At 39.7% G+C, this 16,575-nt stretch overlaps 3 protein-coding genes across 3 annotated transcripts in view; 1 reads left to right on the top strand and 2 right to left on the bottom strand.

Moving 5' to 3' along the window:
- Window positions 1-512, bottom strand: part of LOC139191514 (vacuolar histidine transporter YPQ3-like) — a 28,837-nt gene extending 28,325 nt beyond the window's left edge. Inside the window, exon 1 of the mRNA XM_070812398.1 lies at window positions 213-512. Within this exon, the coding sequence (XP_070668499.1) occupies window positions 213-466 (254 nt within the window). The 5' untranslated portion in view covers window positions 467-512. The remainder of the gene's footprint in view (window positions 1-212) is intronic.
- Window positions 513-2,693: 2,181 nt separating this feature from the next.
- LOC139191355 (protein PLANT CADMIUM RESISTANCE 10-like) lies at window positions 2,694-13,683 on the bottom strand. Its single transcript, XM_070812117.1, has 4 exons — window positions 13,516-13,683; window positions 12,721-12,937; window positions 3,705-3,931; window positions 2,694-3,124 (listed from the first exon to the last, which is right to left on the bottom strand). The coding sequence occupies exons 2-4, from the start codon at window positions 12,890-12,892 to the stop codon at window positions 2,957-2,959; spliced, it is 567 nt and encodes a 188-aa protein (XP_070668218.1). The 5' UTR covers window positions 12,893-12,937; window positions 13,516-13,683; the 3' UTR covers window positions 2,694-2,956.
- Window positions 13,684-14,573: 890 nt separating this feature from the next.
- LOC103421046 (chaperone protein dnaJ 72-like) lies at window positions 14,574-16,527 on the top strand. Its single transcript, XM_008369089.4, has 3 exons — window positions 14,574-15,208; window positions 15,892-15,961; window positions 16,149-16,527. The coding sequence occupies exons 1-3, from the start codon at window positions 14,805-14,807 to the stop codon at window positions 16,209-16,211; spliced, it is 537 nt and encodes a 178-aa protein (XP_008367311.3). The 5' UTR covers window positions 14,574-14,804; the 3' UTR covers window positions 16,212-16,527.
- The last annotated feature ends 48 nt before the right edge of the window (window positions 16,528-16,575 follow it).

Raw genomic sequence — 16,575 nt, 5'->3', positions numbered from 1 at the left:
GAACTTCAAGGTTGCATTTGGATAGTATAGTTTGACAAAAACACTTATAATTCAAGTGGTAAATAATATTTATGCATACACCGAGGTTTTGTGTTCGAAAGTATTTGGAATGACATTGACGTAACTAGTAGATAGACCTGCGTTAAGCTAGTTGGTTAGTACACTGTAGTCCGCCTCTTAAACCCTACACCCTAAACCCATTAGAATATTACCCGAGAATCCAAGTCATCAAGAAAGCAAGAGAGAGGCCGTGAGTGGATTTGACTTTGTAGTTGGTGATGATTTGGGGAATCTCAGCGACACCCCAAGTAAGGACGCTGATTACACCCAGCGCCAACGACATGAAGTCCTTCACGCTGCAGAGTTCGTACCCCAAGTACTTCCGCCCCCATTCCCAGCAATGCTCGCTCACTACTCCTCCCATTCCCAGTCCCAATGGGATCGTTGAGCTCCCAAGAAATCCCATTCCCGTTGCTTCTCTCTCTCCTCTTTACTTCTCTCTCACTTCCCAGGGTGTTTGAGTGGTTCTATATGTTTGAGTGGGAGAGAGAGCTTTTTTTATATTAGGGAGAGAGAGATTATATTAGAAGGAAATTTTAGGGTTTTAAAAGATTTTAAAAGATTTATAAATTTATGGTGTTTAAGGGAGTTTTATAGATTCCATGTGATGTAAATTTTAATAGAAATATTTCGAATTTTAGGAGAGACCTCATTTCTTGAAGTCTAAAAAAACACTATAAAACCCTTAACCAAAAAAAAAAAAAACACTATAAAACCACTCCACATTCATTAAAATCCTCCACCTTTTAAAATGCTCTAAAATCATATTTTATTGAATATAGAGTTTTATGAAATACTTTAAAATCTTATAAACTCTACGCTCGGAAATTTATAAACTCTTGTAAAATCTTGATTGAATACCCATAGGCTTCCACATATTTAATTAAAATCTTGATTGGATAATTATGAATTTGTACTCTTTTAAAACACTTTAAGCTCTTACTTGAATAATAATTTAGGAAATAGTAAACATTCGTCCCATAACTTTGATCTTATTCCACTTTATCCTTTGAATTTTAAATTTTGGTCTTGATTTCCGGTGAACTTTTAATTTGTGTCAATATCTTTCTAACCGTTAATGCTATCACAACCTACTCTTAGGAACGTGATATGTCAACGAAATGCTCTATTAACTTAACAAGACAAATTAGGAAAATATGGTGTTTTAAACTTTTAATACTTGATTTGGGAGGAAAAAATGTACACATCTGCAACAAACTCAAAGTTGTATTGTACAATACTGGCAAAGATAACTCTAAATTCAATGAAAGATAGGTTTATAGTTTAAACTAACATGAGAAAATTTGACACGATTTGAAAGTTTAGAGACTCAAAGTGGAATGTCTATAATTTGGGGGCATTCATAAAGCTTCCTTTACAAACTGGGATATTGATACTCCTGAATAATCACACACAAAAAAGGGTTGTTATTCAAAAAGTTTATGTCAATCTTTGTTTGCTTAAGAAAAACATATCTTTGAATATCTTTTTATTTATTGAACAAAAAAACGAATATCTTTTTTATTTAAAGAATGATTGGAACGGAAAGTTACTGGCAATTTTTGCCGGTTTTGCGAAACGTTGAATCGCTCGAAAATAAAGGGAGGATATTATTTTCCCTCTTAAATTGCAAATTTGCAAAAATTGGTTAAATCGTCCTTGTAATTATTATTCTTTTTTTTTTAATAAAAATTATTATTTATTTTCCGTTTTGTTTTATTTGCCATCACTCTAAAATTGTCTTCACAATCAATACAGACACCAACTGTGTTACATTACATAGTCGTTTGGAAGTAATTTTAAAATAACTAAAAACGCTTTTGGTAAAAATATTTTTGAAACTAATTCTTAGTAAAAATGTAAATGAATCCAAGAAAAACACTTTAATTAGTGCTTCTTGCACAAAGCGCACACTTTTAACCAAAACTAGTTTTTTCTAAAAGCGCTTACGGTCGTTTCAATTAAGTGGTGCATTTCAGTTTGATTTGAGCTAAAAATCGAGAGAAGAAACCAAATCACTATTGGGCGGTCTGATTCGAGGGTCTAGGAGTGTCATACTGGCTCTCCTAACGCAGCACCAGTACAAAACAAAACCAAAACGAAAACGAAAACGAAAACGAAAACTAAAACGAAAGAACATGAAATATTGAAATGGCAAAGTTGATCCCAAGTTTCGCTTCGTCCCAATCCACAACAATGTCTTCCATACTCAAGCAAAGGGTTAGACAACGAAAAACGAAACGAGCTATAAAGAAGTAAAACCTGTAGCAACAACATCCGCGAGAGAAACCTTTGCCATCACTTCAAACTTGGATGCAACTAACCTTTCTGGAGTAAACCAACAAAAATCATGCTCATAAACGTTTTCACATATAAAAGTATGGAATGAGACGGTGTGCGGGCAGACAATGGGAGATTAAACTAAATACATGACGGATTCCGCCCCTCGTTCCAAAGAAGCCACATCCTTAGTTGAGGTGCTCATGAAAATAACTAGTATCTTCACTATAACAGAAATATAACAACAATAAAATACTCTGTAACCATGTGTAGAAACAATCCGTGAAACATGATCACAAAAAGCGTGTGTGCTTGCACGAAGAGTGAGAGAGAGATAAACAAATACAGGGAGAGAGAGCAATGTTGTTCATTCCATAATATTCATCCTGCACTTCATAATGGAAAGTAGCATAGGTTCCAGGTTGAAGCAAAAACACCGAAAAAAGTACATCATGCTGATAACGTAAAAAATCAACCCAGGAACAGACCAAAGAAATTAAGTGAAAATAAAAAATAAATTGTGGAAGGCTTCAATAACATTACCCACTGAAGAGCACAAAGAAGGTTTTGTAACCTAAACCAAATGCTGATCCTACAAGAGTATTAAAATTGTGGTTTACTTTTGGAGACCTGGTTCCATTGTCTGGACTGGTGGGGCTGTAACTACAGCCAGACTCAGGTCAGGAGGGCTGGAATCCAACTTTTCGCGGATCTCCCGGTACTCTTGACAAAGTGCACACAGATGGCAGAAAAAATGAGTGACGAAGTCTCCACATGGTGCTTCCTACAAAATTCATGGACAAAAAATGATAAGCCCTAGTGAAGTAATAAAACTAAGAATAAGCAGTTGTCCCACAAAAAGTTTCGGGTAGTTCATGACCTCCCGCAAACAAATATTTCGAAGTAATCAAATAAATTATTTTCCACCAATGAGCACAATATAAAGTCACATTCCCTATCACATGAATGATAATTACATCTTCCCTTAATGATATTATAATCCCACATCAGCAACTTGAAGCCTTTCATTACTATATATGAAGAACCCTTTTTTTTTAATCTTAGAGTGGTAAGCCTTATATATGGTGTCATGCAGGGGCATGAATTGCGGTTGGAAGCTCAAACTTTAACATGGTATCAAAGCACTCAATCGACGTGTCAAACCCAACTTCTACACCAATAATTAATCACATTTTTGGTAGTCATTTCTATTTCTCAAACAGTCAAACGCAGATTGAAACTCAGATGAAAAGTAAAACAAAATTCAAGAAGGAACTGAAAGAATAAAAGCACAAAATCAAAACTTTTCTACTCTTATAAAGTTAACAGACTTTAAGCCTGTAAATTGAAAAACGATGTTATACCTGAAGATTATACTTTGTTCTTAGGGCACTGCGGTAGCCACAAGCATAACATGCAACAAAGCATCCCGGTATGCCCAAAAACAGGCCCTCAGTCAATAAGCAGCAGGCGGTATTAACAAGTGCCCACAAAATAAAATGAGTCATGCATGATCCTAATAATGTCCCAGAACCCAGAAATTCTGCATTCTTACCAAACAGAAAGCAAGGACAAAATAGACCTACACAACCTGTAAAAAAAAAATCAGCAATCAGATGGTCGTTATTGGTTTGAAAGTCATAATCTGGAGACATGATGAATGAAGCTGCTGCTACTGTTACGAATATATTTAGCAATGGTTGTGTACCTAACAAGCAAATGTTAGGACTTATCATGATAAACAAACACAACAACAACAACAACAAAGCCTTTTCCCACTAAGTGGGGTCGGCTATATGAATCCTAGAACGCCATTGCGCTCGGTTTTGTGTCATGTCCTCCGTTAGATCCAAGTAATCAAGTCTTTTCTTAGGGTCTCTTCCAAAGTTTTCCTAGGTCTTCCTCTACCCCTTCGGCCCTGAACTTCTGTCCCGTAGTCACATTTTCGAACCGGAGCGTCAGTAGGCCTTCTTTGCACATGTCCAAACCACCGGAACCGATTTTCTCTCATATTTCCTTCAATTTTGGCTACTCCTACTTTACCTTGGATATCCTCATTCCCAATCTTATCCTTTCTCGTGTGCCCATACATCCCACGAAGCATCCTCATCTCCGCTACACCCATTTTGTGTACGTGTTGATGCTTCACCGCCCAACATTCTGTGCCATACAACATCGTTGGCCTTATTGCCGTCCTATAAAATTTTTCCTTGAGCTTCAGTGGCCTACGACGATCACACAACACGCCGGATACACTCTTACACTTCATCCATCCAACTTGTATTCTATGGTTGAGATCTCCAGCTAATTCTCCGTTCTCTTGCAAGATAGATCCTAGGTAGCGAAAACGGTCACTTTTTGTAATCTTCGCTAGATTGCTCCGGTCATTAGTGTGGATAAGTATATAAATGGATAGAGATAGGAAAGCAAACACAAGATGTACGTGATTCACCCAGATTGGCTACGTCCACGGAATAGAGGAGTTCTCATTAATTGTGAAGGGTTTACACAAGTACATAGGTTCAAGCTCTCCTTTAGGGAGTACAAGTGAATGATTTAGTACAAATGACTTTAGGAAATATTGTGGGAGAATGATCTCGTAACCACGAAACTTCTAAGTCCCGGAGTGTGGTATCGGCTTGACTTTCCTTATCTGTCTCATAGGTAGATGTGGAATCTTCTCTGGAAGTACTCTTCTTCCATCCAGGGGTGGTATCTGTAACTGGTGGAGATGCACAAGGTAATGTATCAATGTCACTTGAAGCTTACTTGTAGTTTCAGGCTTGGTCAAGCGCGATACAAACCATGTAGTAGGAGTCCCCCAAGTCGCCGAGCTAGGGGATCTGCTGAAAGAGGTAACAGACAAGGTAAGCAATCAGAGCTCCGGCTGATTGTTCACATTCTCCCTATCTTGCAGGCAGCATGAAGGATAAAGAGAAGAAAAATGAGAAGAGATGATATGGGATACTTTTGCTTTTGAAGAAGTAACTTTCCACAGGCTTATTCTTGAACTGGGCTGGAGGGTTTTCTGGTTTCCTCCAAAGTATAAGGCCGACTGAAGAATTTGAGGGTCAAAACAAGTCCATCAAATCTAGAGTACGTTCGACCCTGCTGATATGGGGTACTTTTGCTTTTGACAGAGTAGTGGATGTATCGGCACATGTGCTGTTACGCTTGTCTCCACATGCTTCCTTGTATCCTTCTCACTTGCCCTATCTGTTCCTCAGGCAGATGCGGTATCTTCCTTGGGAGCATAAGATGTTGAAGATGAGTACTCGAGAGCAATGCCAGGGTAAGGGGTTCCAGGCAGTCAGTTCCTGGTTGGAAGCTTGATTCCAAGTGCTGACTGATTGCTCTCTTTCTCCTTGTCTTGCAGGTAAGAACAAGGCCAAAGGAAAAGACAGGGAAAAAGCATGATATGGGATACTCTTGCTTTTAACCCTGATGATATGAGATATTCTTGCTCTAGTATAGCTTGTTTACAGAGGTATTATCGGGGGGAAAGAAAGCTGAATATTTCGAAAGGCTTCGTTGGGAGTGCCCTCTCAGATAAGAGGAAGGGTTGAGCATTTTTGCAGGTTTGCCTGTCCGTTGGGGATGGAGGTCGACATATATAGAAGTCTCCCTAACATCAAGTAATAATGCTATTTCTTTACCCTGCTTGGTCATAGCACGGTAGTGGGAGCTGCCAGCTTCACAAGTTTTAACTCTGTCAGAGCACTTTGAAAAAGTGGTCTGTGGTATCTGGAAAGCTGATGTTGCGTGTGAAGATTACAGACAAGCTTTATCCAAGGAGATCCGGCTCTTGAAGTTGGGAAAGTGGTGCCTTTTCGGTTTTCGAACAAGCAATCCTGTCGGGGATCTGGCTCTCGAGATTCGGAGAACGATGCCTCTTCGATTTTTGAGAAAGCAATCATGCTGGGGGTCTGGCTCTCGAGATTCGGAGAACGGTGTCTTCGATTTTTGAGAAAGTAATCATGTTGGGAGTTGGGAGTGTTTTCTCGAATAAGAGTAAAGGTTGGGCATGTTTGCTAGTCTACCTTGCCACGAAGCACAGAGGTTGACACACAGGGACTTTCCAATTATCCAGCAGTGGTACTGTTCCTTTACCCTCTCTTCGATTTTTGAGAAAGTAATCATGTTAGGAGTCTGGCTCTCGAGATTCGGAGGGCGGTGCCTCTTCGATTTTGGAGCAAGCAATCTTGTTGGGGGTGTTTTCTCGAATGTGAGTAAAGGTTGGGCATGTTTGCTAGTCTACCTTGCCACGAAGCACAGAGGATGACACACAGGGACTTTCAAATTATCCAGCAGTGGTACTGTTCCTTTACCCTCTCTTCGATTTTTGAGAAAGTAATCATGTTGGGAGTCTGGCTCTCGAGATTCGGAGGGCGATGCCTCTTCGATTTTGGGGCAAGCAATCTTGTTGGGAGTGTTTTCTCGAATGTGAGTAAAGGTTGGGCATGTTTGCTAGTCTACCTTGCCATGAAGCACAGAGGTTGACACACCGGGACTTTCCAATTATCCAACAGTGGTACTGTTCCTTTACCCTTGTGGGTAATAATATGGTAGCTAGGCCGTCAAAATTTATGTGTCTAAACTTTGTTAGTGTTGTTTCTTTGCTATTCTTTTACCCTTCTTGGTCAGAGCGATGTAGTGAGAGTTGCAAGCTTCACGTATCTCGACTTTGTCAGAGAACTTTGGCAAAGTTATATGTGGTACCCATGAGCTACTGTTGCGTGTGGGAAGTGGGTGATTGAACAGTACGATTCCTGTGCTTTCTACTTCGCCAGAAATCTTCGATAGAATGCCCATAATTTCCGCAAAGCTGAGTGTGCGTGTGACAGGTGCTGACAAGGCTGGAAAAGTAGTCTCAACTTTGTCAGAGAACTTTGGCAAAGTTATATGTGGTACCCATGAGCTACTGTTGCGTGTGGGAAGTGGGTGATTGAACAGTACGATTCATGTGCTTTCTACTTCGCCAGAAATCTTCGACAGAATGCCCATAATTTCCGCAAAACTGAGTGTGCGTGTGAGGTGCTGACAAGGCTGGAAAAGTAGGTGCCTCTTCGATTTCTGAGATTGACCCTCGTGGTCTCTGAGCAGCCCAGCTTTTGAGAAAGCAAACCTCTTCAATTTCTGAGATCGGCCCTCGTGGTCTCTGAGCAGCCCAGCTTTTGAGAAAGCAAACCTCTTCGATTTCTGAGATCGGCCCTCGTGGTCTCTGAGCAGCCCAGCTTTTGAGAAAGCAAACCTCTTCGATTTCTGAGATCGGCCTTCGTGGTCTTTGAGCAGCCCAGCTTTTGAGAAAGCAAACGCCTCTTCGATTTCTGAGATCGACCCTCGTGGTCTCTGAGCAGCCCAGCTTTTGAGAAAGCAAACGCCTCTTCGATTTCTGAAGCTTCGTCGAGTGCAGATTTTTATAGAGGCTGACATTAAGTTCCAAAGCACACTTGAATATCCACCAGTAGAAGCTCCATTCTTGCACTTCTAAGATCTTGATTTGTCCGACCTCTTCTCTTTTCTACACCTTTGAAAATGTCTGGCCCCTCCGACCGTCGTTTTGACTTGAACCTTGTTGAAGAGGCAGCCCCGCCTTCTCCAGACAACATATGGCGCCCATCCTTCGTCTCCCCTACTGGTCCTCTTACCGTTGGGGATTCCGTGATGAAGAATGATATGACCGCTGCGGTAGTGGCCAAGAACCTTCTCACTCCCAAAGATAACAGACTACTTTCCAAACGGTCTGATGAGTTGGCTGTTAAGGATTCTCTGGCTCTTAGTGTTCAGTGTGCAGGTTCTGTGTCTAATATGGCCCAACGCCTATTTGCTCGAACCCGCCAAGTTGAATCATTGGCGGCTGAAGTGATGAGTCTCAAACAGGAGATTAGAGGGCTCAAGCATGAGAATAAACAGTTGCACCGGCTCGCACATGACTATGCTACAAACATGAAGAGGAAGCTTGACCAGATGAAGGAATCTGATGGTCAGGTTTTACTTGATCATCAGAGATTTGTGGGTTTGTTCCAAAGGCATTTATTGCCTTCGTCTTCTGGGGCTGTACCGCGTAATGAAGCTCCAAATGATCAACCTCTGATGCCTCCTCCTTCTAGGGTTCTGTCCAGTACTGAGGCTCCGAACGATCCCCCTCCGGTGCCTTCTCTTTCTGGGGCTCTACCGACTGCCGAGACTTCTCCTAAGCAACCTTTGTGAAGGCTCCCTCTTGTTTGTTTATTTTGACTCAAGTATATGTACATATTTGTAATTTATCGGGGATATCAATAAATAAGCTTTCCTTCATTTCAACGTATTGTGTTAAATCACCAAAGCCTTTTTCGCTAAGTTCTTTGAATTTTCTTTTGTTGAAGCTTGTATGTTGGAGCTTTGTGAGTGGAGCATGTAGGTTGAGGTAGTGTTCCCTTAATTTCCCGAGAGAGGACAACTTCTCGGTTGGAGACTTGGAAAATCCAAGTCACTGAGTGGGATCGGCTATATGAATCTTAGAACGCCATTGTGTTCTGTCCTGTGTCATGTCCTCCGTTAGATCCAAGTACTCTAAGTCTTTTCTTAGGGTCTCTCTCAAAGTTTTCCTGGGTCTTCCTCTACCCCTTCGGCCCTGAACCTCTGTCCCATAGTCGCATCTTCTAATCGGAGCGTCAGTAGGCCTTCTTTGCACATGTCCAAACCACCGTAACCGATTTTCTCTCATCTTTCCTTCAATTTCGGCTACTCCTACTTTACCCCGGATATCCTCATTCCTAATCTTATCCTTTCTCGTGTGCCCACACATCCAACGAAGCATCCTCATCTCCGCTACACCCATTTTGTGTACGTGTTGATGCTTCACCGCCCAACATTCTGTGCCATACAGCATCGCCGGCCTTATTGCCGTCCTATAAAATTTTCCCTTGAGCTTCAGTGGCATACGGCGGTCACACAACACGCCGGATGCACTCTTCCACTTCATCCATCCAGCTTGTATTCTATGGTTGAGATCTCCATCTAATTCTCCGTTCTTTTGCAAGATAGATCCTAGGTAACGAAAACGGTCGCTCTTTGGTATTTCTTGATCTCCGATCCTCACCCCTAACTCGTTTTGGCCTCCATTTGCACTGAACTTGCACTCCATATATTCTGTCTTTGATCGGCTTAGGCGAAGACCTTTAGATTCCAACACTTCTCTCCAAAGGTTAAGCTTTGCATTTACCCCTTCTTGAGTTTCATCTATCAACACTATATCGTCTGCGAAAAGCATACACCAAGGAATATCATCTTGAATATGTCCTGTTAACTCATCCATTACCAACGCAAAAAGGTAAGGACTTAAGGATGAGCCTTGATGTAATCCTACAGTTATGGGAAAGCTTTCGGTTTGTCCTTCATGAGTTCTTACGGCAGTCTTTGCTCCTTCATACATATCCTGTATAGCTTGGATATATGCTACTCGTACTCCTTTCTTCTCTAAAATCCTCCAAAGAATGTCTCTTGGGACCCTATCATACGCTTTTTCCAAATCTATAAAGACCATGTGTAAATCCTTTTTCCCATCTCTATATCTTTCCATCAATCTTCGTAAAAGATAGATTGCCTCCATGGTTGAGCGCCCTGGCATGAACCCGAATTGGTTGTCCGAAACCCGTGTCTCTTGCCTCAATCTATGCTCAATGACTCTCTCCCAGAGCTTCATTGTATGACTCATTAGCTTAATACCCCTATAGTTCATGCAATTTTGTACATCGCCCTTATTCTTGTAGATAGGCACCAAAGTGCTCGTTCGCCACTCATTTGGCATCTTCTTCGTTTTCAAAATCCTATTGAAAAGGTCAGTGAGCCATGTTATACCCGTCTCTCCCAAAACTTTCCACACTTCGATTGGTATATCGTCTGGGCCTACTGCTTTTCTATGCTTCATCTTCTTCAAAGCTACAACCACTTCTTCCTTCCGGATTCTGCGATAAAAAGAGTAGTTTCTACACTCTTCTGAGTTACTCAACTCCCCTAAAGAAGCACTCCTTTCATGTCCTTCATTGAAAAGATTATGAAAATAACCTTTCCATCTGTCTTTAACCGCGTTCTCTGTAGCAAGAACATTTCCATCCTCATCCTTGATGCACCTCACTTGGTTTAGGTCCCTTGTCTTCTTTTCCCTTGCTCTAGCTAGTTTATAGATATCCAACTCTCCTTCTTTGGTATCTAATCGTTTATACATATCGTCATAAGCCGCTAACTTAGCTTCTCTCACAGCTTTCTTCGCCTCTTGCTTCGCTTTTCTATACCTTTCACCATTTTCATCGGTCCTATCCTTGTATAAGGCTTTACAACATTCCTTCTTAGCCTTCACCTTTGTTTGTACCTCCTCATTCCACCACCAAGATTCCTTTTGGTGTGGGGCAAAGCCCTTGGACTCTCCTAATACCTCTTTTGCTATTTTTCGGATACAACTAGCCATGGAATCCCACATTTGGTTAGCTTCCCCCTCTCTATCCCACACACACTGGGTGGTTATTTTCTCTTTGAAAATGGCTTGTTTTTCTTCTTTTAGATTCCACCATCTAGTCCTTGGGCACTTCCAAGTCTTGTTCTTTTTTCTCACTCTTTTGATATGTACATCCATCACCAACAAGCGATGTTGATTAGCCACGCTCTCTCCTGGTATAACTTTGCAATCCTTACAAGTTATACGATCCCTTTTCCTCATTAGAAGAAAATCTATTTGTGTTTTTGACGACCCACTCTTGTAGGTGATCACATGTTCTTCCCGCTTCTTAAAGAAGGTGTTGGCTAAGAAGAGATCATATGCCATTGCAAAATCCAAGATAGCTTCCCCATCCTCGTTTCTCTCCCCAAAACCATGGCCACCATGAAAACCTCCATAGTTGCCTGTCTCCCTGCCCACGTGTCCATTTAAATCTCCTCCTATAAATAACTTCTCCGTCTGAGCAATTCCTTGCACCAAGTCTCCAAGGTCTTCCCAAAATTTCTCCTTCGAACTCGTATCCAACCCTACTAATCTTGATTGCCATGATTCTATCTCCTACCCTCTTGACATCTACAACATCTTGTGTCAATGTCTTGTCCACGATGATGCCAACACCGTTTCTCGTTCTATTTGTGCCCGAATACCATAGTTTAAACCCTGAGTTTTCTAGATCCTTTGCCTTACGCCCAACCCACTTAGTTTCTTGTAGGCACATAATATTTATCCTTCTCCTCACCATAACTTCTACTACTTCCATAGATTTTCCCGTCAAGGTTCCTATATTCCACGTTCCTAAACGCATTTTGCTCTCTTGAACTCTACCCTTCTGTCCTAGCTTCTTCACCCTTCCCCGTCTAATAGGATCAAAGTACTTCTTTTGTGTGTCCCGTGTAAAGTTGATAGGAGCATATGCTCCCAAACAACTTTGAGTGGAGTCGTTCGAAAAGAAGTTTCTATAGCCCCCTTGCTCATTTAACACTGCATCCGGGTGCCGATGGAGATACAGCGACCCTTGCTCACTTATCACTGTGCTCGGGCCACACAGCGCGCCACTTACGGGTGACGCCCTAGCTTTAGCGCGATTTCGTTCTGGATTCATTTTCATAAGGATTCGACGTGATCATGGAGTGCCGACTGTCGACTACCTGACGCCCTCCCCCTCCTCCTTTATCCTGACTTTTTTTTTTTTTTTTTTTTTTTGTTTATCATGAATATCATTATCACTTATCATGATAAACAAAAAAAAAAAAAAAAAAAACAGTCAGATTAGCCTCTTCCCATGCACATCCTCTAACGTATTCAAAACATTATCATCTATTTATTCACCACTAACAACACAGAGTATATACCAACAACCAATGCTTTACCTCACATCAGACTGGATATCGCGTCCTTAAAATGAGGTTTAAAGTACTTAATATATGGATCTTTATCCAAATTTTGTCCATGAAAAATTCAAGGTGTTAGTTTATCAGTGTAAACTTCATAAGTTCTGTTATTCTAACCTACTGTTCTCTTCATGTTCTCGTCAAGTTTGATGGGATAGTATATACTGTTTGATCTATAAAAAAAATCCGCGCATGGTTACTCGCCTAAAATCTAGATATTGCAATGGCTTCTAACTAACATAGAATGAATACCAATCACAAATTCAGACATAAAAGAGGTCCCCCACATATTGAAGAATACTCAGAGAACATTAATGCATAAAAAATAAGAGGCAAGCATATAGTAACCTATAGGGTTAGTTAAATAATTCAAGTCCTCTCCTAGCCTTGCTTAAAGAATCCTCGTAAAATTGATGTATAATGACAACAGGCTAATTCTCGTTTTCCCTACTCAAGAAGGCACCTTCATAATTTTCCTTCTGATAAATCAAGGTCACAAAGCAGAAAGTAGCGTACAGCTCTGCATATCGTCACAGCAAGCGCAGATTCCAGAAGACCATTGTTTGGGCCCATCAACGCTGTTCTGCTGATTAGGCGGGTCTTCATTTCGCAAAACAATCGCTGATTCAGAATCTGACATTCCCAACGGAATGTAAGCAGGTGGAGCGTAACTGCTTTGGCCTTTCATCTTCTTTCTGGTTACGCAAATGATCTATACCAGTGCCCAAAAGCACTAGAAACAGATAAAAAAGAAAAAGTAACAGAGTCAATGAATGTGCAATCCCATAGATCTCAACCAGTCACAAAAACACTTCTATTAAGAATTACCCAACAAACACGAAAGCGAAACAAACACAATGTGAGAGGGAGAGAAATCATCGGTGGGGCAGCGACGCTTTTGTCAAGATTTCGAAGAGTCAGACCAGCGGCCCACTACTAATCACGCAAACTTATGGGGCTTCATCACAAAAAAGCCCCGGTATCATTAGGAGCGGAAGCATTCGTTACATACTGTAATTTATTTTGTCAATTTTCGATGTGGGATTCTTGTATTCTTCAACACATACAAATGCTAAGATTGAAACTCTTGAGTAACAAATTCAACGAATTCGAACACAAAACAAAGCATCACATCAAAAGTTCGGATTTTGGACACAAAATTTGAGATTCAGAGCTAGGATTTAGATAAGAAATCAAGCTATATGCCATGCCCAACATAATTACAAATTAATTAGGAAAATAAATAATTAAGAAAATTGAAAGCGAAGAACAATGAAGAAATGGATAGAAATCGGAAAATAAGATTCTTACCGGGCCGGCTGAGTTGGTGGTGGAGGAAGGAATAGTAGCGCCGAAGATCCGCCTGTTTGTTCGGTGGTTGAGAGAGTGGAAATGACGGGAGCTAACCGGGTCCGAGTCGATTGGAAGAGAACCACAGGAGTTGATCCGTTGCTTAAATTAACTTTTTGGGCTTTGACTACATTAACCTTTTTTCTTGATTGAAATTTAGATATACGGCCGTACTATTTTTTAACGAAACTCTTCATTTTTAAAGAAAATGATATTTTTAGTTTTCGGTACTCTTCATTTTTAAAAAAAATGATATTTTTAGTCTAAAAAGTTACTCTGTACTATTTACTTACAACATTTTTATTTTTTTTATATTAAAATTCAAAGTTTTCAAATCATTTTCATTAGTTTTCCTTATAGCTGTGTTTTTTGAAATATTTTTATTATCTAGTTGTATCATCAATTATAACATTTCTCTAATAGAGATAAAACATGCGTTGATGAATTATATATGATAAAGATGAAGATCTTAGTGATTCATCAATCATGTCTGTTTATCATATATTAGAAATTATTTTAAGCATTTTATCTAAAATTAAACACAACCAGTACTTGATAAAAATTGACCACATGATGTACAATGAATAAACACGATTCACGATTCACGAATCCCAAAGTACTTAGAAACAAAGATAGCCTTCATGTTCAAGATAGGTTTTGACACATATTCACATATCCCGTCAAGTAAGTCAAAATGAAAACAACGAACTTTTCAGGAAAACAAAATAATAAACACACAAAAAAAAACATGAATATATAAAAAGAAAAAAAACACGTATTTAATCATCATTTGTCATGCATTCTTTTATGGGCACTAGAGTAATTAAACCCTTCTTTTATTCTTCTCTTTTTTTTTTAATTTTTTTTATCAAAATAACCTTCTCTTTTTCCCTCTTTACATAGAAGCGAGACTTCTTTAGATCTAATTATCTTCAAAGTAAACTTGATATCTTTTGTTAAAAAAATAATAATAATTAATAAATAAATAAATAAAAAGGAGAAAATTCGGGAGGGTATAATGGGGAAAGGGGAATTTTCTCCTGAAAATGAACTGCGAACCGCGAAGCATGAAGAGAAAGCAAGCGGCTATGGCGATGCCAAGACGTTGAATAACCCAACCCTTCATTCACCAAGACGAAACGAATTTATAAACCCTAATTCCTCAATCCCCAATTCCCAACTGAAAAATCGAATCCTAATTACAAAGAAACCGAATTGATCGATCGAGAAAAATTATCAAAAACGAAATCATGGATCACTACAAGGTATTGGGGCTGGCGAGGAACGCGAGCAAAGCCGAAATCAAGGAAGCGTTCAGGAAGTTGGCGGTGAAGCTGCACCCAGACAAGCACTCCGCATCCCCCAAGGCGGAGAGAGACAGAGCCACCGTCCGATTCAAGCAGGTCTCCGAGGCCTACCAGGTCCTCATCGACGATCGCAAGCGCGCCGACTACAATTTCCAGAGCTCTCACCGCCCCCACAACAATTACAATACCTACACTCGCACTTACAATTACGGTTACGGATATAGTGGTGGTAATAGTTACAGAAGAGGCGGTGGCTCCGGAGCCGCCAGTGGAGCTTCCTCCGCCTTTGAGAATTTTCTCCGATATGTCACCACGCGCGCTTTCCTTCTCAATGTCTCCGTCGCAGGGTAGGGTAATCTTTTTTTCCTATTCACTTGTCTGTAAATTTCCGCGGCTGATTTTTACAGTTTTTCTATTGAATTAAAATGATTGAAAACCTTTATAGATAAAATGTTTTTGAGTTCTAAAAACATTAATTATGTGCTTTTTACTGAAAGTATTTAAATATTTTTTCAAGATTTACTTGCATTTTAACTAAGAATTGATTTCAAAAATATTTTTACTAAAAGTATTTTCAGTTATTTTAAAATATATATAAAGTTCATTTGAAACAAATATAACGAATGTGAAAAGAGTGATGGTTGTGCACTACCTAACTGTCTCCTTTTTTTTTTAATTCGGTTTAAGATCGGCAACATAAGATTGTACGGGCAGAGCTTATTTGTAATATTCTATGCTATAAAAAAAAGAACTTTAACGAAAAGTTCTGGTACGGTTCACTTTAACGAAAAACCATATTTTTACACTAAAAAGTCAATCTTGATACTATTCACTTTATTCTGTATTTTGTTCTTATCATTAAAACTCAAAGTTTTCAAATCATTTTAATTAGTTTTCGTTAATAAAAAACCATACATTTGCCCGATGAGGTGAACATGGTATTACACAATTCGGCATTTGGTTAATCAGTGCAATATGTTGGGTAAATTTCTCTTTGGAAATGCTTCATTGGAAGATAAATCTTATGCAGGGCTTGCTTAGGTGGTATAGCAGTTGTTAATTTGGGCTGGGATGCCTTATGGAAGATGCATAATCATGAGGTACGTTGCTTCTTCTTGTTCCTCTTTCGCCCTGGTCTTTCGTTTTCTCAATTCAAGCTTTCTCTAATTTTCGTTTATATAATGCTGTCGGTATCCGTCGATTGTATGTCTATAGAAATTGAGCCTAAAATCGTCGAACGAATCATTCCAACATTGTGTCACTGACATGCTTTTAATTTGCATTCAGAAATCATTTGAAGAAGCCATGAAATCCGTTCGAAAAGCCAAAGCACGTACAGAGAAGCCGTAGGAGCCGTTTGCTGAAATCACCACAATTACGTGCAGATAAAATCAGAGTTCTGATTAGTTTTTGAGGCCAGAGTATGTCTCATTCAAAGTATTTGTATGATATATCTATGCTTGATTCGTTATTTTTTTGTTCTTCTCCGCGATAATGTACTTTGTTCGTGTCGATAGAAGATACATTACAATAATCGGAACACTTCAGTTATGTATTCGGGTTATGTATCATATATAGAAAATTTTCCTGAGGTATCATTGTATGCATAAACCAAAGTGCTCTTGTACAAGCACAAATAAAAGCAAAGTTCTTGTTAGTTTCTGAAGATCAAGTATGTCACTTTAAGGTAGTTGCATAATCTATCGACGCTTGA

Source organism: Malus domestica, chromosome 14 (assembly GCF_042453785.1).
Source record: "Malus domestica chromosome 14, GDT2T_hap1".
Classification (NCBI taxonomy): Eukaryota; Viridiplantae; Streptophyta; class Magnoliopsida; order Rosales; family Rosaceae; genus Malus; species Malus domestica.
This window is presented reverse-complemented; position numbering and strand designations above follow the sequence as displayed.